The 22,136-nt window shown below is 47.4% G+C and overlaps 1 protein-coding gene across 1 annotated transcript; it reads left to right on the top strand.

The window, feature by feature from the left end:
* Nucleotides 1-15,215: 15,215 nt before the first annotated feature.
* On the top strand, nt 15,216-17,208 carry ITPRIPL2 (ITPRIP like 2). The gene is made up of 3 exons (XM_088523239.1): nt 15,216-15,287; nt 15,673-15,909; nt 15,994-17,208. Exons 1-3 carry the CDS (start codon nt 15,216-15,218, stop codon nt 17,206-17,208), a joined length of 1,524 nt encoding a protein of 507 aa, XP_088379365.1.
* The last annotated feature ends 4,928 nt before the right edge of the window (nt 17,209-22,136 follow it).

The following is a 22,136-nucleotide window of genomic DNA, read 5'->3' as shown; positions in this document are numbered from 1 at the left end:
GGCCTGGTTAAACTCAAGCTACTGATGTTACTTAAACTTTCTAACCACAGTAGTGTTTGGTTGTTTATCTGTGACCGACTTGCACGTCCACTGGAATAACTTGATTCTGGAAACTTGAAGCTAAGTCACTGATTCCTCAGGGCTGAGCAATACGAAACGAGCTCTAAGGGCTTCTCATTTTCTTTCCCCTCATCTCAGCCCCGGGCAGTTGCAAACTGTGCATGTAAACATGAGTTTCCTAAAGATGGGTTTTACTAGACTAACATGTAATCTAAATCCTAATTTGACCAATTCTTTAAACAAAAATCATACCAGACTTCTTATCTTAATTTCACTAACAGATTTGATATGGTGCACATGGAAAATGAATAGGTAACTTGGGAAGAATCACCACAAGAGTAGTTAATTAGAGCAGCTAGAGGGGTAGCAAGTGCCAAAAGAACATGCAGTGCTTGAGTGTGATTGCTCGGGAAGTTTCTGAGAACCTGATTTTGAGACTATTCATTAACAAAAGTGACAAAGTATTGAGTCTGTCTGTGATGTAGAATTGTTTGATAAAGTAGAACTAAAACTTACTTGAAAATACCTTGCGGTTATGCAAGTTGTGGACGTTGCTAATTGAGTGAAAAGGCAGGGGAGGAGGTTGCTTGGTGAATACTCCATTGTAGAGGCTGTAGTAGCAGGGGGCAGCACGGGACACCATCGTTGTTGAATGCGCTGTCTGGATTGGGGAGAGCAGGAACAGGCCGCGTTGAGCCAGGGCCGCGAGTCGCGCCCCCGCACGCACAAAGGTCCTGTGGTGCAAAGCAGAAACAGAGCCAGGCCGTTTCCTCCCCTCTTGGCCATTACAGCAGGGTTGAATATTAGACAAAGCATCTGTGGTGCTTTCCTAGATGATACTCTGTTGAAGTCTGAATTCTCAAAGGCACAAGTTACAGAGCGATTCTCTGAAAATGTCTGCGGTGGCGTTCGACGGTTGTGGAATTTGCTGCTGACAGAGCATCGTTCATGTGATCCGCGTTTCAAGCTGTGGGTGGCCTTGGAGGCCATCACACGCTGCCCATTTGAAGCAACAATGTTTGAGGGAAAAATTGCATTTTTAATGCGTTTAGTTTGGCTGAAGGGTGGGAACATGAAATAGCAGGAAATTCCATGTGAGGTCAGTGCATTTGCTCATATCTGCAGTAACTAGGAGCATTCATAGCAAGTCCCTTGTCCTCAGCAGCTGAAAACATGCTCTCCTAACAGAGTTCATCTAAAGTGCTTTTAAGTAGGCTGTCAGGTAGTAATAACTGTCTCTAGCAGCGAGCATAAATGCTAAGCATAAAATAAAAATCAGATGAAGAACTCTGATTTACATTTTGCATCTGGATTTGTTGTTTACTGAAACAAAATTAAAGCGTGGATGAGCCGTTCTCATGCCAGTGATGATGGCTATATGTTTCTGCTCACTCATAGTTGCTGTTTTTGTTTGTTTGTTTTACCTAGAAAGTGGAGTTACTCTTTGTTTTCATAGTGCAAAGGGGATAAAGTTATTAAACTATGTCAGATACTGAGAGTGCAAAAGGTGGTTGAAGGTTACAAGGGGGCTAGTGATGAGGAAGTGCTGTGCAGTGCTCCATTTTGGCACAGCTGCTGCAAGGTTGCCGTTTCTTTTTTTACTTTCAACCAGAACTAAGTGCTGGCCACCCCTGCAGAGGCCGAAGTGTGGGTATATGGTATATTATGTGAGTCTGTTATCAGAGCGATGTTCAATGAACTCTGGGCTGACCCACGGCTTCCTAACAGAGAAAAAGGAATTTGCAGCAAACGAAGGGTCTGCAAAATGTTGCACCGTCAGAATGAGAAGCAAGTGTCTCAAGGTGCTTTTGGGTGCTGGGCCCTTCTGAACCTGAGGCTAAGCACCTAAGTTGGGTCTTGTAATGTGTTCCGTGATTAAATACTTCCCCTTGGAATAATGATAGCTCCTTCTGACTTCTGCAGTAGCCAAAGGTGTGATCAGGAGTTTCACCTCCAGGAGGGGAACTTCATCCTCAGTGGTCTGAGAATCTGGTCTCTGTCCTCTGAAGATGCTCCCAATCAAGGACTCGAGTAATGACGGTGCTTTACGTAGAGGCTGGCGATGCAGCCAGGCAGTGTAGGGCTCTCCTGGATACGCTGATCGCTCTGAAGCAGGACCTCTGCTCTGTCTGCAGACACTGCTGCTGGCTCTGGAGAAGGAAAAGCAAAGGAGAGCAAACAGCCAATGCCAGCCCTGTCTTGCAAAGGGAGGAGGATGGCTTTGAAAATTCAAAGCAGATCCTGAGATTTGTGGCTCTTCAGTAACAGCTCTAGAAAGCCACCAGGGTGGCAGGGCTCACGTGACACCAGCACGGCTACGGGCAGTGTGTGCTCGCCTCTTGCCGTCTCCAGGCTAGGCAGGAATCACATCCTGGCCACAGTGATTAATGTGGTGATGCTGCCATGACTCGAATGGACGTTATGCCATGTGATGTGCGAAACGAGGCTCATAAGATTGTTTGGCCAAGGACTAGCTCAGTGTTTGAGACAGTAAATATTACAGATACATGCCAGATGTAATGGGCTTGATCCTCAGCTGGAATGAATCTGAGTTGCGCTTGAGCAAGATAGAGCTATGCATCGACTGAGGATATGCCATACAATTTCTATTGCTGGGGGCAATGTGGATTGTGCCTCTTCGATCTTTCCTAGCATTTAAGGCATTACTTAATCTGTGAAATCCCTGGCCCTTTGACTTCGGGGAAGATATCATTTCCAAAGAGTGTTAGTTATTTTCTATCATTGCTTCAAAGCTGTGGCATGTCACTTGCATTGAATCCTGCAGGTATTTTCAGTCTCCTGAGTGATGCTTTTTAAAGGGACAAGTCAAAAATATTGGCCAGTTTAAAGGAGGAAGGCGAGTGCCTGGGGAGGAGACTGTTCAAAGGTACCATTTTGCCATTTGTTAATTCAGAGACCCCAGAGTGGCTGAGGTTCAAAAGCTGAAGAGGTTTGAGCGCATGTCAGTGCTGTGGCAGTTGTGCTCCCAGATGAATTTAATTTGCCTCAAAGGAAAGCTTGTTGATGGTTGTGTTCTGAGGGGGACTGATTTTGTTGGTTATTTGAATTAACAGTTAATTGAAAAAGGTTTGTTGGCTGACAGGTCTTTAAAACAACGTGATGGCTTCAGAAACAAAAATGCATTCACTGTTAGGTGCTTTCAATGATTGTAACCTGTTTGTTTCAAGTGCTTTTGAGAAAGACTGTCTTATGTTACAGTTTTAACGGATCTCATATAAGTGGACCAGTGAATGGCTCTATGTGGCTTAAGAAAGCACCATCATCAGATCATTGTATTGATAGGTGGGACAATATCCTTATGCTGATATTTATAAAAATTATTTTGGGGCTAAATACCTTCATTTCACAATTCGAGCCCTGACCCTGTGTTTGCTTATCCTTGTCCTTCACTTTGAGGAAACGCTGCCCTCGTGGCAGCGCGCGGGTCGCCGAGGCTGGGCGGCAGCAGCTCTGCGGGCCGCCCGGCACAGCCTCGTATGCCACAGGTACCACAGCAGCACCAGCCCCGTGGTGACTTTCTCTCCATGAGTCCCCCGCGCAGCCTCGCGTGCCGCAGGTACCGCGGCAGCACCAGCCCCGCGGTGACTTTGTCTCCATGAGTCCCCGGGCACAGCCCGCTCCAGTGCCACGTTCCCGCCCTAGCGACGCTTCCTCATAACATCCCCCTGAGCTGCGCAGGGCTGTGGTGGCTGCCGCAGCCTGTGTTGCCATCTGGCTGGGAAGAGTTTGGCTCTGCCATTTTGGGAAATACCTCTCATGTAGTTGTAGGCAGCTGTTAATTCTCTGTTTTTACCTTCCCTGTGGACATGTCCCCCTGAGCCCCTTCCTGAAGGAGTGCCCTGAGCAGCGGGAGTGCGGCCTGGAAGCAGGGCTTGGAGCAGGCTGTGCATCCCTTCCCTTTTGCGGCCTTCCCGCAGGGTTTCTGCCGCTCCTTCGTTTCCCACAGTGAACGGTAGTTCCCCATAGGCCCCCGCAGTGTCCCCAGGCCAGAGGCTGCAGAGCTGTAGGTTCTCCTTGCCACGTGTTCCTGCGAGATCACAGAGAAAGCTCCCGGGATGCAGCACACCCCACTCCAAAGGCCTCCTCTCCGGAGAAGCAGCCGCTTTCCTGCCATCCCGCTGCCCTCCCCGCTCGGCTCCGTGAGCAGCGGCAGCCAGGCCTGGTGTAAATCAGAGCGCAGCTTTACGGAGCTCTCGCAAACCAACACTGCAAGCAGGAGGTGCGTCTAGCAGCCGCCCCCGCAGCCTCCCCCTGAGTTTAGACTCCTCGCCCCGATGCCTTCCTTCCCTGCAGCTGTTTTCTACCAAGCAGTTCACATGTCAGAAATCTGTTTTTCAATATTACCCATGTCTAGGCTAGATGGTTTATAGGTTTGATGATACAGCTGGGCATGTGTAGACCCAGGTGTTAATGAAAGCAAGTGGAACATGCATGCAGGGGGGTTCTGCTATTTAAAATATCATTTCTGGACTATGGGATGTAAAGCCTATTCCTGGCACTATAAATGCTTTTATGTTTTCTTTATGGCCATGGGCAAAGCATCTGCCTGTGATTGCTCAGCTCGGAGTGGAGGCAGCAGGGGGTGAAGGTGATCTTAATTTCTGTGCGGTGCGTTTTAGGGCAAGCTCTGCCAGCTGCGTGCCAGCAAGCTGCCACAAATTTCTTTCAAGTCTGCTTGGAGGGCAGCTCTATAGTCAGAGACTTCTAACTGTGTATGCAAATGGCTAAAACATTTAGTGGAGTGAGAGTCATTTGCTTGTAGGAGACGAAAGGCAGGCAATGCCGAGGCAAATGATCATTCTGATCTTTGTCGTTATATCTGGGTTAAATTACCCTCTTTAAGTAACAGCCTAGTCTGATCCAAAGCAGTCTCTCATCTTGCTGAGGGCTGATGTATCCCTCCTGCCAGGGAAGAGACATGTTCCAGAGCAGGCACAAAGGAAGAAAGGGCAGATGATTTCTTTCCCAAGCCTCGGTATGAGGTGGCCTTTGCTCTCCAGCAGTGTTCCTCCGAGCGTCCTCGTGGGGTGGGTCTTCACTTTCTGAAAATGTGCTTTTCATGTGTTTATTTTATTCAAGCAAAATGGCAACAACAGGAGCAGGAAAAAATGATGTAATGTCTCTGCATATACCAGTGCTCCCAGTCAGGCAATCTGGGTTACCAGTGAAGGTGTTTATGGGGCAGTGGGTCCCTCGTGATCCCTGGTGTAGAGCACAAGAGTAGAAAGAGGCACTTGCTGTAATGCTGAAAAAGCGTGTTTAAGCTGCATGCAAAATACAGACCGACTTTCTATACTGGCATTGAATTTGAAGTCTGTAGAATAATAAAGCCTCCCCCCTTGCATTTCTGCATCCAAAGGCTCTACACTGGTCCTTTTAAACCCATAGGAATGCTGCAAAAGTATCTGTCTTAGAGCTGAGATAAGTCTACAGGGTGCAGGTCTACTAAAAATGAAAGTCTGTTCTGAGCTGTAAGTCCAGGAGCAATGGAGACGAACGGCTGCTCCAGGCCAGCCTTGTCTCTGGGGGCTTGAGTGACTTGCTGTGGTCCCCTAGCAAGAAGTGGCAGAGGTAGGGATAGACTGAGGATGCCCTTTGAGAGGAGTTGTACCTCCCTAGCATCTGCATTAACCATATAACATTTGCTCCTGTTATATGCCAAAAGTGTGCAGGCTTTACAGTGTTTCTTATTCAGCAATAGTAGCAAGATTTTTAAAATCACTGTTGAGACTCTTCCTGCAGCTGTAGCTTAGTGGCTTATTCCTGGCCCCAGCTGGGGTGTGAATTGCTGATGATGAGTGACATGTTATCTGCCGTGGCTCCTCTGGCTCCCTGACTTTGGCAGAAACAGGCTAGTTTGCTGGAAGGCTTCTCGGGTGGCTGATTTTTTTTTTTCAATATAATAACTGTCTGCTTTTCATTTCCTCCCACTCAAATATCTCAGCAATATTTGCTAATGAGAAATAAATATATCTCATTTTTAAGTGACACGAATACTGCTGTTTATGCAAAATGTGAGAATCTAGTAAGATACTGGACATATGTTTAGAGGGATAATGCATGAGAAATGAGCTCTCTTTTGTCAGAGAGCTGAGCCTTGCAAAGAGAAGTGACAGATACATGTGTTTACAGACAGGCTCTAGATCTGGTTGTAGTTGCTTATCATTTGTCATAAATACAGAAACATGGAGCACAAAATACTGATACAGCAGGTTTCTCTCCAGCAGATGTGGCATGAATTCTAACACAGTGGATGTTTTAGGTTTGTGACTAGCAAGAGGATTTATATTCCTAACCAAGTGTGAGTAACCCTGAGCCTTCCTGTGAGCTGTTGCATAATCCATGGAAAAATCTGAAATGGATCAGGTGAAGTATGGCCTGGTTTTCAGTTTGTATTGCTGGCAATTAATAACTGCTTAAGCAGCCATCTGGATCTACCTGCTACATCACACAAATAAGATGTTGCAGAAGCATTGGAATAAAAGTGCATCCCTGAGGTTACCACATTGAAGTAACCTTTAGGAGTGACCTCATGCAACAATATTTCTTTCAATTTCTCCATGGATTGGGTATTCAAGCAGAAATGGTGTAGTAACCGAGTCTTCATATTGGTGGTTGCCCTAGTAACAGGAAAATTCATCACTGCTTTTTTTTTTTTTTGCTTTCCTGTTGGTATCAAGATGCATGTCATGCAGCCTTTATTGCAGAAAATGCATCACGATGTACCTCTGATGTGGTTTCATATTGAGTACTTGTTCCAGGCAGTGCTCTAATGACTGAAGAATGATGAGAATAACCAGTGGACACCCTTCGGCTGTCCAAAATACCTGTCTTTCTGATTTATTGAGGGGAGGAGAAAAAAAAAAAACCCAGCATTTCACTTGAGAAGACTTTTATCATGGTCAAGAGAAACTAATAGGACAAATTTTGTAAATGAGCTGCATGTGTTAGGTATAAAAATGTAGCATAAAAGCCAGGAGGAGGAGTTATAGAGGATATTTCCTTGGCAGTGTTTGTTCACATTGTTAAAACCACAAGCACATTTTGGTGCATCTGGCAATTATTATGCCACACACTGTTCTTGCTCCATGTGCATCCCATTCCTCACAGACAACACTTATTCTTGGGCTCTCCCGCATATGAAGTATTTATCTGCTTCTTATGTAAACATTCAGTAATCTAAAAATGCTATTCCCCATCTCTTGTAATGGCCTTAATTCAGTAGAGTTTTCCTTTAATTTACTGTCAAGGATAATTCAAACTGAATCCAAGTCCATTCAGCCTTTGGAGATATTTGGACCTGGACCCATGTCCAGGCTTCTCTCTCATTTGTTCAGATGCGTGTGCTATGACGTTTCAGAAGTCTTAGCCACCCATCTGAAATTGCCTTAAATCAAGTAACTTCTTAAGCAGATTTTATGTGTTTCATTTGTCTTTCCTGGGCATGTTGTGACTGATTTTGTGTGGACTTTTCTTGGCTTCTAAAATAAAGGTTAGTTGCTACTTTAAATCATTATTACCTTACTGGGAAGTCCAGCTGTAACTGTTACCAGCACTGCCCTATTCCTAGAGGTTGCAGAAAGAAGAAATAAATTGTGTTGCTGAATATATCAACATGGACAAATACCTGAGGGGAGAATGTAGGGAGGATGGGACCAAACTCTTCTCGATGGTGGCCAAGGACAAGGGGCAATGGGTTCCATCTCCATGTGAGGAAGAACTTTCCTGTGAGGGTGACAGAGCCCTGGAACAGGCTGCCCAGAGAGGTTGTAGAGTCTCCTTCTCTGGAGATCTTCCAAACCCACCCGGATGCCACCCTGTGCCACGTGCTCTGGGTGTCCCTGCTGGAGCAGGGGGTTGGGCTAGATGATCTCTAGAGGTCCCTTCCAATCTCAACCCTTCTGTGACTTTGTGATAACGAAATACAGATAACAGCTTTTATTGTAACAATTAAGCTCTTTCATGGATGGGAGAACAGAAGTACTTGTGCTAACGCAGATCAGTGTGTGCCTTTTTATTAATACTTCATATCTCTGTTGCTGCCCAAGGTGGGGTCAGTGTGCCTTTTATTTAACCAGAATGTCCTTGGAGATGAGCTGTTTCATCTGGTTTGTGATGGGGGTGATGAGCCACGCTGGCGTGCAGATGAGACTGTGAGAATCCTGATGGCGAGCAAGTGTTGGCTGGAACCTGGCTGTAGATGGAGCCATTTACACTTAGGAGGGATGGTGATATTGCTATAAATCAAGCTATTTGCTTCACAGGAACGGATAGCTGAGTAGCTCAACATAAATAAAACAGGTTAGATTTGTTTCTGTTTTTTCCCTCCTTTCTTTGGACAATGGACATGGTGTAAATGGACATTTTGTTCAGTTACTTGGGAAATGTCTGTACAAATACTTGCATTTGACTAATTATGTGTTGTTATTCAGTCATCTAATGGGGAAGCTAGATCAGTGACGTAACACGTAAGCAACCAGACACACAGTGCGAACTGTCAGAGGATACCGGAGGCAGCGTCTGCGTAACCCGTTAGTGCAAAATTGCTCATTCAGTGTATTTGGTGAATGGCTCCAAATATGATGCGTTTCCACAAGTTCATGAATGATTCATTAAAACAATGGAGAGGAATTCAGTGAAGGATTCATTCATGAATAAGTCATTGGATTCTAATATGTTTGGGAGCAATAGTTTAAATATATTTCCTAGGCTTACAATCCATAAACCCAACAAGGCTAACCTAGAAACAGGATATATTATTTATCTTGGAGCCCAAGGCTGGTGCTGAAGCTGCCTGAATTGAAATCTCTCCTTGTGGGCCAAGACAACCCTCAGTGTTTCATGCTTCTTAAATGGTGAAAAATCTCTCCGCTGAGATGAGATGTTGATGCTTGCGTTGGATCGGGGCCCGGGGAAGTGACAGCCATGGCAGAGTGAGGGGCATGGGCAGTTCAACATGTGGCCCTCAGTGGTGAGGGGCTCTCCTTGCAACGGCTGGACCTCAGCTGGGCCCGGCGCGTCCCTCCTGTGGAGACAGGGGGACCCAGCCTCCCAGGAGGTGCCCCTGGAGGTAAAGTAAGAACTAAAAGGCAGCCACGAGTGCTGTGGGAGCAGGCAATGGGTTTCCTTTGGAGAAGGGATTGCCTGGCGAGACCCCTGCCGCCATGTTAGGGGAGCGCCGCCATGTTAGGGAGCGCGCCGGGAGTGCCCCAAGCAGCCAGCGTGTGGCGAGGGCTGATTCCACCATGGCTACCATGCTAAAGCAAGCAATAAATGGGAACGTGAAGCCTATGTTATATCCTCTCTCCTTTCTTAAGTGCTGTCGTGTTCAGCAAATAGGTATTGAAAATCCAGACCTATTTAAAATGACTCCATCTTTCTAAATGGATTTTAAATTTGAGCAAATGGCATCATAAGCTAAAACTAGTATAATGAAACTATTATCATTCTCACTTAAATTACTGTGCTTTAATTAGGGATCAGCTATGTGGTCGTTTCCATTAGTTTAGGAGGCTACAGTGCCACTCCTGGGTAGAAGCAAATACAAGTCTAAGTGACTTAACTGTTAATTAAGCTAAGCCATCTGAGTAGTGGTCAAGTTTACACTTGGACAAATATGCATCCAGGTTTAATCACATTGATAGTAAAAAGCTTTTGTTAAACTAGTTCACCTCAAGCATAAGCAAGATTTGGCTCTACCTGACTCTTTCCAAACCTGTTGTGGCTTCATTTCCATCACACGCTCCATTCCCTGGGCCTTCCTGGACCCACAAGCCCTGCCAATCCTGGGGGCCATGGCAGAGAAAAGGTCTGAGAAGGCTCTCGGCCCTGCTGCCGTGTCCTGCTGCGCCTGCACCTCTTGCTGGCACCTTAGGCTCAGGTAAGGGCCCAACGGCAGCAGTGCGGCTTTTGGCAGCGCACTGCAGCAGGGAGCTGGGCCATCAGCGCAGCGTGTTAGCCTTCCAGCTGCCCTGAGAGCCGTCACAGGGATTGCTGGCTGGAGCTTTTACATACAACATTGGAAACTGTGCATCAGTGCGACTGCTGTCTGTCATACGGAGGTAACATTATATATAGAACTTGCACAGCAAGCGTAGGACTTGAGATAATCTTGATATGGAGAGTTCTCATGTTTCCATTTTCAACATAAGGAATATTTCTGATCTTTTCCCAAGGGTGAGTGTTTTCCATTTGCAATTGCTGCTGATTCCCTTTCCATATGTCTGTTGTATGTCTGCCCTCCCTTTGCTGAAGCACGTTTCTTTTCCCCAATGTCATGGTTGGCTTTCTTTGCAGCTTTCTCAGGGACATGTGATCGCAGTCCACCACGCTCACAGCTTCTCAAGCAGAACTCGGTACAGAAACGTATGTTAATATAGATACAAGGGAATTTTTTATTCCTATTTCATTGCTTAGCTGGAAATATAGAGTCATGGCTTCCTGCCTGTCAGCGTAACAGATAAGGATAATGTGCCAACTTGGAGATGAGCCAGTTGTAGCTTTTACTGTTCACCAGCACAGGGTATTTGTGGCTATAATAAGGGCAGACTTGGACAAGAGACTGTAATTTGAATTATTCCGGAAGCTGATCCTTCCGAAGCAAGGAAATCCTGTATTGGGCTCTCTGTGGTTTATAGAAGCCAGGTCTGCTTGCAGGCTTTCTGATTAAGAAGTGTTTCACCCTGCGGATAGTTAGTGAGCAAACAGACTGCCATGGGTAGCAAGGACATCCCACTTATTAAATAGAACATATCTTAAGAAAGAACACGTAGTAACAGTTCTAGCCCAAACTCCTCTATCTCCACACATGTAATCTGGAGGTCTGATTCTTCCCTGCCCTGGGCTGCTGAGCGTCTTTAGCTTTTGAAGGCAGGAAGGCACCATGTCCAGCAGCCCCATCCCTACATGTGGGCTCAGTCATTTGCTGCTGTGATTGGCAGGGACCATTACTCCGTGCTTCGCAAAACAGCTGCTTGTTCCTGTTGGCTTCTATGGCAATGAACATGCAGAATGAGGATCCAGTAGGACTTGGTAGTCAAAGGAACAGCTTGCAAAGGAGATGCTCAAAAGAGTAATCAGGAGCGTAAAGTCAAGCGACTGCTCAGACACCCTCCGCTCTTTTTTTTTTTTTTTAATTTTTGTATTTTCTGCTGTAAACTGTTTAACGGTGTCTGATAATTACATGGCAGGTATAAGCCACTCAGGGCAGAAGAGCAGCTATATTTCACTAGTGCTGGAAGGGTTTCCCAAATGATTCTTCTGCACCTGAAACTGATTATATGCAATGCTGGTTTACTGGGGCATCTACTGACCTGGGAAATCTGGTAGGAAATCTGCTTTGTAGATACACCACTCTGTGTAAAATGTTAAGATAACTGGGAGCATCTATACGTGCTTGTGGTCTTTCCGCTACCTATTTCCTGTTCAGATGGTGAGTTCTCTAGTGCAAAGTGCTTTTTCCTACATCCCAGACAGTGTCTCGCATACTGGAGCACCAACGTATCAGTTACATATATGTATGAAATACTAAAAACTGTGGAGATGCTTTAATGGGTGTTAGACACCCGACACCTCTTCTTTTTTGTCTTGCAAATCTCCTTCAGAAATGCCTTGCAGATGTTATCTGCTGGGATGAGGATATCTCTTTTTTTAAGTGCAAATTTGTATGTGAATGAAGTATAACATTATTCCTTATTTAGTGAGCAGGATATCCTGGATATGGGCCATTCCAAAACAAGTGTGTAGATAACATCTATTTAAAGAATGGATGATTTAAACAAAGGTAGTAAAAATCACTCATGTGGGTTCTCTCTGGTCCTGATTTAGGTGTTCATGGTTATTAACGTACAACCTATTATATTTCTGGATGACATAATTGCTATTAAAAGCCTTGTAAACATTTTCTTTAGTATTATGCTGGAACAAAAAGATTGTTGCTTAAGTGGAAAGAAAGAAATGTCAGCATTATAACTTGCAAACAAGGGGGATTATGGATATTTTAATCCTATTTTAATCCAAATGAACTGCTACTTCTTTGGAAGAGGCAGAAAGAGGAAAACAATTCCAGCAACAGCAGAAGTCAAGGTATCACAAGTGGTCCAGATCTTGCAGGTAAGGGAAGACCATGCAGAGGAGAGATGAGTCGCATCATTGCAGCTTTTCTCAGGTTCAACATTAGTAGAAGTGACTAGGGGAGCACATAGCTCTGCACAGCAAGAGAGGACAAGCTGACTTCAAATTGGCATGGCTGTGGCAAGACCTAAACGCGTGTGAATCCCTCTGGGTTTGAGGGTGTAAAAAAGTCCAAGCTGCTACATGGACTGATGGGTTTCTAGAGTTCAAGGATGCCTTTCAATAACACATCTGAAAGGATCATTTTCATATCACAACAACTGGGCTGTATTTTATTTATTTTGGCTGCCTTATAGGGGTGGAGGACAAAGCGTTTGCTGTGATGGGTCAGAGGCAAGAGCCAGTGCAATGCACGGTTTTGTTTTCTTATCCTCCTTTGTCAAGAAGTACAAGAAAAAATGAAACAACTGGAAACTCCCCCAGTGTCTCACTTTCTGTTTGTTTTTGTAGTTGTGACTTGTGGACTGGCGCTCTTCTGAGGAGCAGGGTTGTGGCTTCGGCTGTAACCCAGCCGTTGGAAAGGATGCCCTTGGACATGGGCACAGACTATTGTGTTGGTTGTGGTGCTCTGTATGTTACTTATCTTAATTCTCTGATTCATTCCTCGTTTTAGCTCCTTTCTTAAGCTGTTAAAGCATTTTCAGCTTGCTGTGTTCAACCCCTTGTATTCAAGCACCGCTCCTTCCCCTTCACCGGGCACGTGACACGGCGTAGATGCCGCTATGTTGCAGTAACGTGATAATCACGTTGCCACCTGGAATTAAACCACAACAGAAAGCTTGAACAGATGCTCCCTAAACTTCAACAAACAGCTTCAAAACTCAGTAAACATTTACTAAACAAACAGAAGCCAGGCATGATGGTCCCATCCACAGCAATAGCTGAGACAGAGCTAGCGCACTTCCAGAAAACTGCATGCTTAAGAATTATCTCCTAAACTAATGTAAAGATTTCAAATGTCTTTGCTGAAAGTGGGGATGAACTGTAGAAGAAAGAAGAGCGAGCTCCATGGTCAGGAAATGCAATGACAGAGGGAAAAAAAGCACTGTATAAAGAAGTCTTGTCCTGTGTATGAAAAATGTCAGACCAACCTGATTACCAGATTTTTACCTTTCTGTATGGCAGAAATTTTCTCATTTGCAATCTGAAATGTGACCTTCAGACCCTTAGATAACTACAAACTGCAAAGCTTTACAGCAGCAGGAACTTTATTTGCTCATTTCTCAGATTTAAATAGTTTTTTTTTTTTTTTTAAGCAAAACCTTGTTGAACAGAAAGGCCCAGCAGGAAGGACTCAGCTCAACCACAGAGGGGTTGGTACAGCCCAGAAACATCACATGGTGATTAAAAAAAATGTAAACAGTATAAGCACATGGTCTAAGCACTGTATGTCTTAAAATACATTAGGCTGATACATGTGTCTCGCAAGACCTTATACCATCCTGATGGCTCCTGTGCTGGCAACTGGAGCTAGGCATAATCTTTTAACAGAGATCTGGCTTTCCTGGTCCTAGACACCAGGAACTAATGGTGCTTCCAGTATTTTTTCCTCTTGTTTTCCTTATGGTAGCGTTCTCCTCTTAGATTTTGGCTCATAGCCACCCTCCACTATCTTAGCTGTTGCACACAGTTTATCCAATGAGTAACAGTAATTTCTCAATCTCCAGTGGCGTCAGTATTTGGGAAGACGAAGGAAGCTATGGACAGGATTCTCTTCACTGTGGGTCTCACAGACTCCACGGGGTTTGTATTTATTGCAGTAACCCTGCATCCACGTCGCTGGGGTTTCTAATTAAAGGCACATAAATAGCCACGGAAGCCGTTGCAGCAGTCACGGGTGCGTACATTACCTCCATGAAGCAGATACCTCCATGAAGCAGATGCTCCCGGGCTGGAGTTGTTGTCACAACAACTTTGTACTATGGGGCTGACAGGATGACCAGGGCATGAGTGTGTGTGTGTGGAGGTGGGGTCAAGGCCCTCCTTTCATAGGACAGTCTTTTCTGACTGTGTTGGCTGACCTTGTGATAGTGTAAGCATGTAATCCAAGGCAATGACTGTTTCGGCATGTCCTTTGCACAGACAAACAAGTCCCTGATCCCCAAACTGCACTGCCCTCTCTTAAAAGAACAACCCCTCATAAAAGCTCAGTGCTAATGCATCCCCGTATAAGGTGCATGGGCTGCTGCCTCACTGCATTTGCATGGGGGATCTATGTGCTCCAATGCAGAGCAGCAGACACTGCAGTCTGCAAGAGAAAAGGAATAACCTTCAGATTCAATACATGGGACTCCAGCTCCCAGAAACTAAGGACAGGCTTTAACAATGAGCAAAATTTTCCTTGGTGAGCATGATTCAATGCACACTGCAAACCATGTTCCGCTTGTTCTGCTCCTGACCCCAGCTTGCAATGGGAAGGGAATCACCCACCGTCGGCAGTGCCCGGGAGCTCTGCAAACAAAGAGAAGATTTCGCGTTTACCAGCTGACCGGAACGTTTGGCACTGCAACCGTGGGCTCACGGCACAACCAACTGGGACAACAGCCATGCCAGCTCTGTTTGCATCGTTCTGAAGAGTCCCAAATTCTTCCCCTTGGTGATTGCTGAGGCTGATGCTGCAGTCGCAGGGAACCAGGGTTGCTCTCGTGGCAGCAGGCACGGCGCAGTGCCCGGGCACCAAATGCCTCCCTACTCCCAAGGTTATGTTAGCTGCCCCTTTAGTTTTTTAGCATCTGAATGATTTGGGCCCAAGAAATAAAAACGGCTTTGTACTAACTTTGTACTAGCTACCAAATGTGAAGACAGGCTTTTGAATGAATGTCAGTGAGAGGCCGTGGCAGGGCCCGCGACACCGAACACGACGCGTGCTCCCATTGTGTGTCCCCAAACACTCTGTGGAATGTGTGTCCAGAAACAGGCTGCTGTTAGAAGGCCACACGTGTCCCTAAATGCTGCGATGGGCATGTGTGTGTCCTGAAGTGCTCAGATGCAACAAAGGGGATATGTACCCCAAAAGGTACCATTACGGTGCCCTGGAATGTACCGTTCCAGAGCTCTGGAAACGCGCCGTGATGGTGACGGGCGCGTGCTGGTCGCTCCCCGCCCCGTTGCTGATGCGGACGGCCGTGTCCCAGCCCCTCCGCCGCTAGCGAGGCCCCCGCGGCCGCAGCCGCCGCCGCGCGAAGGGCCCCGGGCGCCGCCTCCCCGGCCGCGGCTCCGCGCGGGCCCCGCGGGCGGCGGCGCGAGGAGGGCGGAGGAAGCGGGCGGCGCCGCGCCCCGCCCCGCGGGCCCGTCCGCCCCCGGGCCCGCCGCCCCCGGCATTTCCTCTGAGCTCACTGGGCGGCTGACGCGGCGCCGGGAAGGGAAGGGCGCGGGACGGACGGCGCGGACGGGCTCGCGGCGGCGACAGGCAGGGGGGCCCCGGGGGGGGCGCGGCCCGCGCTGGGGGCGGCCGGGGAGGGCGGCGGGCGCCCCCCGCCCGCGGGGCCGGGCGGCGGCCCGCGCCCCCGCCGCGCCGCCCCCGTCTACACGCTCAACCTGCGCGTGTTCTGGCCGCTCGTGACCTGCGTGTGCGCGGCGCTGCTCTGCCTGTGCCAGGCGCTGCGCGGCGGCGCGGCCGCGGGCGAGGCGGAGGCGGGCGCGGACGGCGCGTCGCTGCTGCCCGGCTCGGCGCTGCTGCTGCTCGGCTACCTGCTGGCCCGCTGCGGCGGGCGGCCCCGGCGGCGCGGCGCCCCCGGCGGAGCGGCCCCGGCGGCGGCGGCCCCTCCGGCCGCGCGGCGGGGGCTGCTCGAGCTCTTCTACGTGCGGCAGCTGCGGCTCTCGCCGCACGTGCTGGGCCACAGCAAGGCGCACGTGGGGCGGGTGGTGGGCGAGCTGGTGCGCGCCGCCAAGGTGCAGGGGCTGCAGCCCGGTCCGCTCGTGCTCAGCCTGCGCGGCGGCTTCGTGTGCATCGGCAGCGCCTACGAGCAGCACAAGGTGCGCAGCCCCGACTGCTTTGACGTGCTGGTGCCGCTGCGGCTGCCGCCGCGCCTGGAGCCCGCGGCGCGCTGCGCCCTGGCGCCCGGGCCGCCCGGTGCCTTCGTGTGCGGGCTGGTGGCACCCGCCTGGCCGCGCCACTATCGCGCCTTCGCTGAGGCCTTCTGCACCGAGCCACATGGCCGGCGGCTGCTGTCGTCAGCGCTGGTGTTGCACTGGTTCCAGGGGCACCTGCAGCGCTGCCTGGGCGCCGTGCGCTACCGGCTGCAGGAGCGCTGCCACGTGCGCCTCACGGCCAGCCCGGGGCAGCCACCCACACTGCTGCTCCAGCCGCGCTCCGACCATCTCTGCTGCCACCTCTCCATGGCCGTGCGCCTCGTCCCCGCCATCCCCCTGGGCGACTCGCTCTACCTCACAGCGCCGCCCGAGGACCCGCGCGCCGCCTGCCCTGAGGTCCTGTGGGGCCTCAACACCTCGCGGCATGAGCAGCGACTGCTGAACTGGCTCAAGGAGCAGGCCCCGGCCTCCTCCTGCCACCTCAAGTGCCTGCAGATCCTCAAGGGGCTGCGTGACCTGCGCGGGCAGCGCCTGGCCGAGCCCTTGTGCTCCCAGTGGGGCCGGGTGCTGTCCTCCTACGTGCTCAAGACGGCCCTCTTCTCCCTGCTGCTGCGCGGGCCCTTGGAGGCCTGGGACGAGCGGTTCCTGGTGGAGCGCCTGGAGGAGCTGGTGCTGTTCCTCAGGGACTGCCTGCGCAAGCAGATGCTCATGCACCTCTTCCTGGGCAACGCCGCCCTGCCCGAGGCCCTGGCGCTGCCCCGCTTCCTCAAGGAGGCCGCCCCCGTCAACCTGCTGGCCCCCTTCGATGGGCCCACGCTGGACCTGGCCGCCCGCCTGCTGCTCGACACCTGGAACCAGGCGCCGCGCGTCATGGCTGCCTGCGGCAGCCCCCGGCACCGGTGGTGGGCGCCCGCCCCGTGCCGCCACGCCGCCCAGCCCGGCCTCGAGCTGCCCGCAGAGTGAGCGGCGCGGGAGAAGGCGCTCCCGCCGCGTAGCCCGCGTCGGAGCAGAGCTGGAAACCCCAGACCCAGGCGTGATGGGCCGCTCCTTCTTCTGTTTCTAATATTGTTGGTCATTCGCATGGGAATTGTGGAGATCCTGGAAAACGCTCTGTCAGGGAAGCCCCACCTGTGGTTGACCGCTTGCAATCGCAGCTCTAGCAGTCCTAAACTGACAAATCTGGAAGTCCATCTTAGCTTGTTTCCTTCATTGCAAAATTGCTTTTTTGTTTTTTAATGGGATTCACTTCTTGATCTCTCCATTTGAGATTTAAAAATCTTGTGAGCACAAAGGGCAAAACTCTTAATTTTACAAGATGCTATTAAATATGATGCACATTAGAGTATGGCTGTTCACGAGTTGAAACACTTGGTGACATGCTTTAAATTTTCTGTGTTATCTAGTACTATGTGCTAAGTAGAATATGCAGGTTAATGTAAAACTGAAGCGAGGGATAAAGCTAAAGCTCCTTGACAACAGTGTGAAAAACTTAATTCAAGTTTCTATGAAGAATCTAGTTTTAAGTTTCCATGTTAAAACGAAGGTTATGCTGAAGGATTGAAATTTAGATGAAAGGAAACAAATAGCACTTTATTTTGACTAAGATCTTCATTTTAGGGTAATTGGCTGCACTAAGTATTTGCTCTAGAAGAGGCATTATTATTTTGTTAACTGGGATGGTGCTTCAACCACCCTGAGAACTTTCTTTCAAGGGAATACTCCGGGGCTCACTTAGGGGGTTCTTGATTTTGAAATTTATTTTTTTTTTTCCTTTTTTTTTTTTTTCAGGCTTTGAGCGTTTTGTTGTTGTTGTTGTTTTGTTTTTGTTTTTTTGAGAAATTGCCTCAAGGACCAACAAAATCAAAAAAAACCTTTAACAAATTCTGTATTTGTTCCAGTGTAAAGGCTAAACCAGCCCAAATCTCGGTGCTGTGAGCCAGCTGACGGCCCCTTGTGCCTCTGCAAGGGCTTGTTGGGCTTTTGGGGAGGGTTGGCTCATTCCCTCCCTGACGGCAGCAGCATTTTGATCTGCAGCGGACCAAAGAACCCGATGGCATTTTTGGCACAAATAGCAGATCCTTATCTCCTTGAGGGGAGTAGGAAGCAAAATACTTCAGGGTACTTCAGATTTCTATAGCACTAAGTCATGGTACAGCGGGGGGCAGTTTTGGTCTATGAGCTCTGGTGTTGTCTTAAGTAAGTGCCAGCTAGGGAGTTTCCACTTCTTGTGGAAAGAGCCCCTCCAAAAGGGGCTTACAAGGCTGAACAGTGGCAAAATCCGAATATCAGATCTTTGCTTTAAGTTAACATATTGGGCCGCATGCTCAAATGCTTCATGTATTAAAACCTTAAATGTGCTGCTCGGCTTTCTGAGCATCAGCACTTTAGTATGTGCCTTATTACCTGCTATACAGTGTTCTCAGTGAGCAGTTTAAATCAGCTGTAAATTACTAAATGCAACTCTGGGAAGCTTCAGAATAAGTTGCTGTTACTAACACACCTCTCTGCTCCCTGATGTACTCAGATGTACCAGTGTGCTTTATTCACAGCCCTCTATGCAACAGAGCACAAAACAGATGTTTTCTAAATCTATGGAAGCTTTATAAAAATCTATTTTTCTAAATGGAAACACTCCTCAGGCAGATGTTTACCTACTTCTGTCTGTATTTTGTATTTTTTTTTAGCTGCTCTTGCAGTCCTATTTTCAGGTAATTATAGCCTAAGTCACACCCTCGAGTTGGGTTATTTTTATAATGAAGCACTGTGCTTCTTTCTACAAATACAGATAGTGTATTTATAGGTAGTATTGATCAAATGTTCTTTGCACATGGTATTTAAGGCTAAGTGAGCTACCTTGGTGGTGGTTTTGGTAGTAGACCACAACATGTACTATTTTTGCAGACTTGTGTTACTTGGTGTCTGAAAAGAGATGCAGTTTTGTAACCTTTGTGATTGGATCTTTTGCCCAAAAAGAGCTTAGATGACCAGCCCGGGCTGTTGTGGTTGCTGGGATCTCCTGACCTGGAAATGTCTTTTCTGTTAAGTTTGGCACCATCGTCACCTCCGTCAGGTAGCAGTTTCTTTACATCCTCGTGCACCTCCTTCTCTGGAAAGTGAACTTTCCTTTGAAAAGGAATGCAAATATTCAGTGTGTATGCCAGGTTGCTGTAATACATGGAGATCTGCAATAGACTTGGTAAAAACTTTCTCGTTAAAAGTCTAGTAATGCCAGGAAAAAGAACGTCACATAAAGAAATGCAAGGCAAAGAGAAATGTTGGACAATATAAATGATTCAGAAAATTAAAGTTGGGCTGAGAAGGAGTGAGAATGACTGCAAACCTGCAGTGAAGAAGCAGTGCAAATAAGCCAAAGGACAGAGGGTTAAAGCTGGAGGAGATCTATTGAAAGTCAGATGGTTTTGGAGTGAAAAGACGTTGAAGTAGGTGTTGTTCTGACAGTACTCTGGACTAGTTGAATCCGTCTGGGCCAAGCTCATGGGCAAAGATTTCGATTTATTAATAGCATAGAATTGCGCCAGTCGTCAGTGTCAGTTCTGAGCACCTCACCAAGGTGTTCGTGGATGTTGATGATGGGAGAAAATGTTTGTGTTTGCTCGAAGCTTGACCTTCCTGGGGTCAGACTTTCCTGGGGCAAGGGGCCAAGTGTGCACTGTTGAGGTGAGGCCTGAGGAGACCTTAGACCAAATTACACCTGCAAAATTGCGTGTATTTTCTCTATCTCCTATAAAACATGCATTCATGGAAGTGCTCGACAGAAGGAGCTGATGAAAGTCGAGGGCTGTTAAGATATTGATCTTAGGCCACGACAGCTGCGACAGTGGTAGTGTGACCTGTAGTGTCCCGGGGCTGTTTCAGGGCCTTATCTGAGAGCTTGACCTACAAGAGTAACCCCCTGTCCTCCTAGCCCAGTGCTGCTGTGCAGAGGGAGGTTATGAGTGTGTCTTTGCAGTGTTAAGGCCTCAAGTGTTGCACTGTGCTATAGGTTCAACACGGTTGTCTGTAGGTAGAAGTTAAAGCTCAAGTACCCAAGAAAGCAGGTTGTTTGGCACTGATGTGCGTTCTTGGTTCTCTTTTATTGCAAGCAAATTTTACAAAGACTCTGTGCAAAGTGAAGTTATGTTTTTATTGAATGCTGGTTGGGGGGATCACACCTATAATAGGATGTTTATTTACAGTACCAAAATGAATAGATATGTGCCTTCTGTTTGTATTCAAAAACACTGTGTATCTCTCAAAGGTATCCTTATTTCTGTCTGGCTAAATGTCTCAAAACATTCCTCCTTTTTTGATTTTTGAATCTTTGCAGAGTAATGGAAGCTGAAAACATTTGTTGGCAATGAACATTGTTGGTACAACTATTTCTTGCTGGTTAATAATCAGACTAAAGTTTAAACTAAAGTGTTCAGCTGCTATTGTGTTTTATTTTTTTTAAGTGTTTATAGGCTTAAAGTGTCAGCCCATTTTAATGAAACGTTTATAAATTCATTTCCTATTTAATATCAAAATACATTTGCACTTTTATTGTTTCCATAAAAAGTTGGTGTTTTTGTTTTAATATTTCACTGTATTAATAAACAGCTGTTTTAAAACATTTGTGCCTCAGGATTTAAATTCTTTCTTTAACTTTTTTCATTAAATGCTACCTGCAGCCAGGAGGAGGAGACTGCGGAAGCAGCAGGAACCCGGAGACGAGAAAGTCTGCGCAGAGGGATGCGGAGCAGAGCAATCGGCTGGTGGCTCTGGGCTTGGTGGCTGGATGCAGCTGGGATAAGAAAGCAGCAGTTCTCGTCTCCCTGGCTTCCATTTCAGGTTGTTGCAGAAAATCTGCTTTTTCTAGTGTTGATGAAGAGCTAGGACTTCGTTTCACAGCATCGCTGTGAGCTTTTCAGCATGGTATGTACAAACGCGTCTTCATTCCAAAATGCCTTGGTTGCACTTTATTAAATATGAAAAACTCCCACTGAAGCCAGCAGGAGTTGTGTAGATGGGCCAGCACATTACCTGTCCTTTATTAGTCTTTGGTAAGATACCAAACCTATATCCTTGCAGCTTGTGCTGGTGTTCCCTGTTACAGAGTAATATCAGCAAGAGCTCTACCTTTTAGTTATTAAATCAAACCTATGCTGAAAATAACTGCCTGCAGCTCTCTCTGTGTGCCTGCCTCTTGTCTTGCAGAACATAATCTCTGTCAGAGGTGAAGCAACCATTTTAGAAAGCTCTGGCAAGGTCCAGCTAGCTAATGGACTTCTCACTTCCACAGATTTAAAGCATGTCATTTTTTTTAGTGTCAACACTCAGTTACCCAAGACAGAGTGGAGGAACAGTATTTAGATCCTCGTCTCCTTTAATAAAAATATCTCATATTAATGGTGTCCTCAGAAAGCAGTAACCATCCTCCAGTCTCCATTCATTCCCTGCTTTGAAGTCCTTCTCTTTGAATCCTGAGTTTCTTTTTCAGCAGATAATCATTAGGAAAACATAGGGTTTTCCTTTCATGATAAACCTTTCCTTAACAACAACAAAAAAAGTCTTAAGGAATTGCATGCTTGGCTTAAAGAAAAGCCTGTCTGCATCCAACTTGTTGAATAAATTGTTTAAAATCTTTCCATCCCTGTGGAAATACCTCCCTTGTAATGCAGCCAAGGTCAGTGGTGAATTGCTGATTAAGTGCTGCTAACGTGAGTTAAAGCTGCCTGGAGGGGAAAGGACTCCTATTTGGGCATCGGATTTTTGTAAGATTCAGAAAAAAAATCAGACAGAAGAAACTCACCCTTTAGGCTGTTTTATTTCCTGTGTCACCTCTTAAAATGTTTGCCTGCTGAATCTTGCCGGAGTAGGTGAAATTCTCGCTGGTGATATTTGAGTGGCTG

The sequence above is a fragment of the Tinamus guttatus genome, unplaced genomic scaffold (assembly GCF_059628265.1).
Source record: "Tinamus guttatus ecotype Peru unplaced genomic scaffold, ASM5962826v1 Tinamus_guttatus_pri_ptg000172l, whole genome shotgun sequence".
Taxonomy (NCBI): Eukaryota; Metazoa; Chordata; class Aves; order Tinamiformes; family Tinamidae; genus Tinamus; species Tinamus guttatus.
Note: the sequence above shows the minus strand (reverse complement) of the source record. Positions and strands in the feature narration are given on the sequence as shown.

Bases quoted from the DNA above. Each gene is read 5' to 3' on its own strand.
- ITPRIPL2 (XM_088523239.1), top strand. From the start codon at position 15,216: ATGTACCCCAAAAGGTACCATTACGGTGCCCTGGAATGTACCGTTCCA. The intron at 15,288-15,672 runs GTGACGGGCGCG...GCGGCCGGGGAG, and splicing joins TCTGGAAACGCGCCGTGATG to GGCGGCGGGCGCCCCCCGCC. The intron at 15,910-15,993 runs GCCCGCTGCGGC...GCCGCGCGGCGG, and splicing joins TGCTGCTCGGCTACCTGCTG to GGGCTGCTCGAGCTCTTCTA.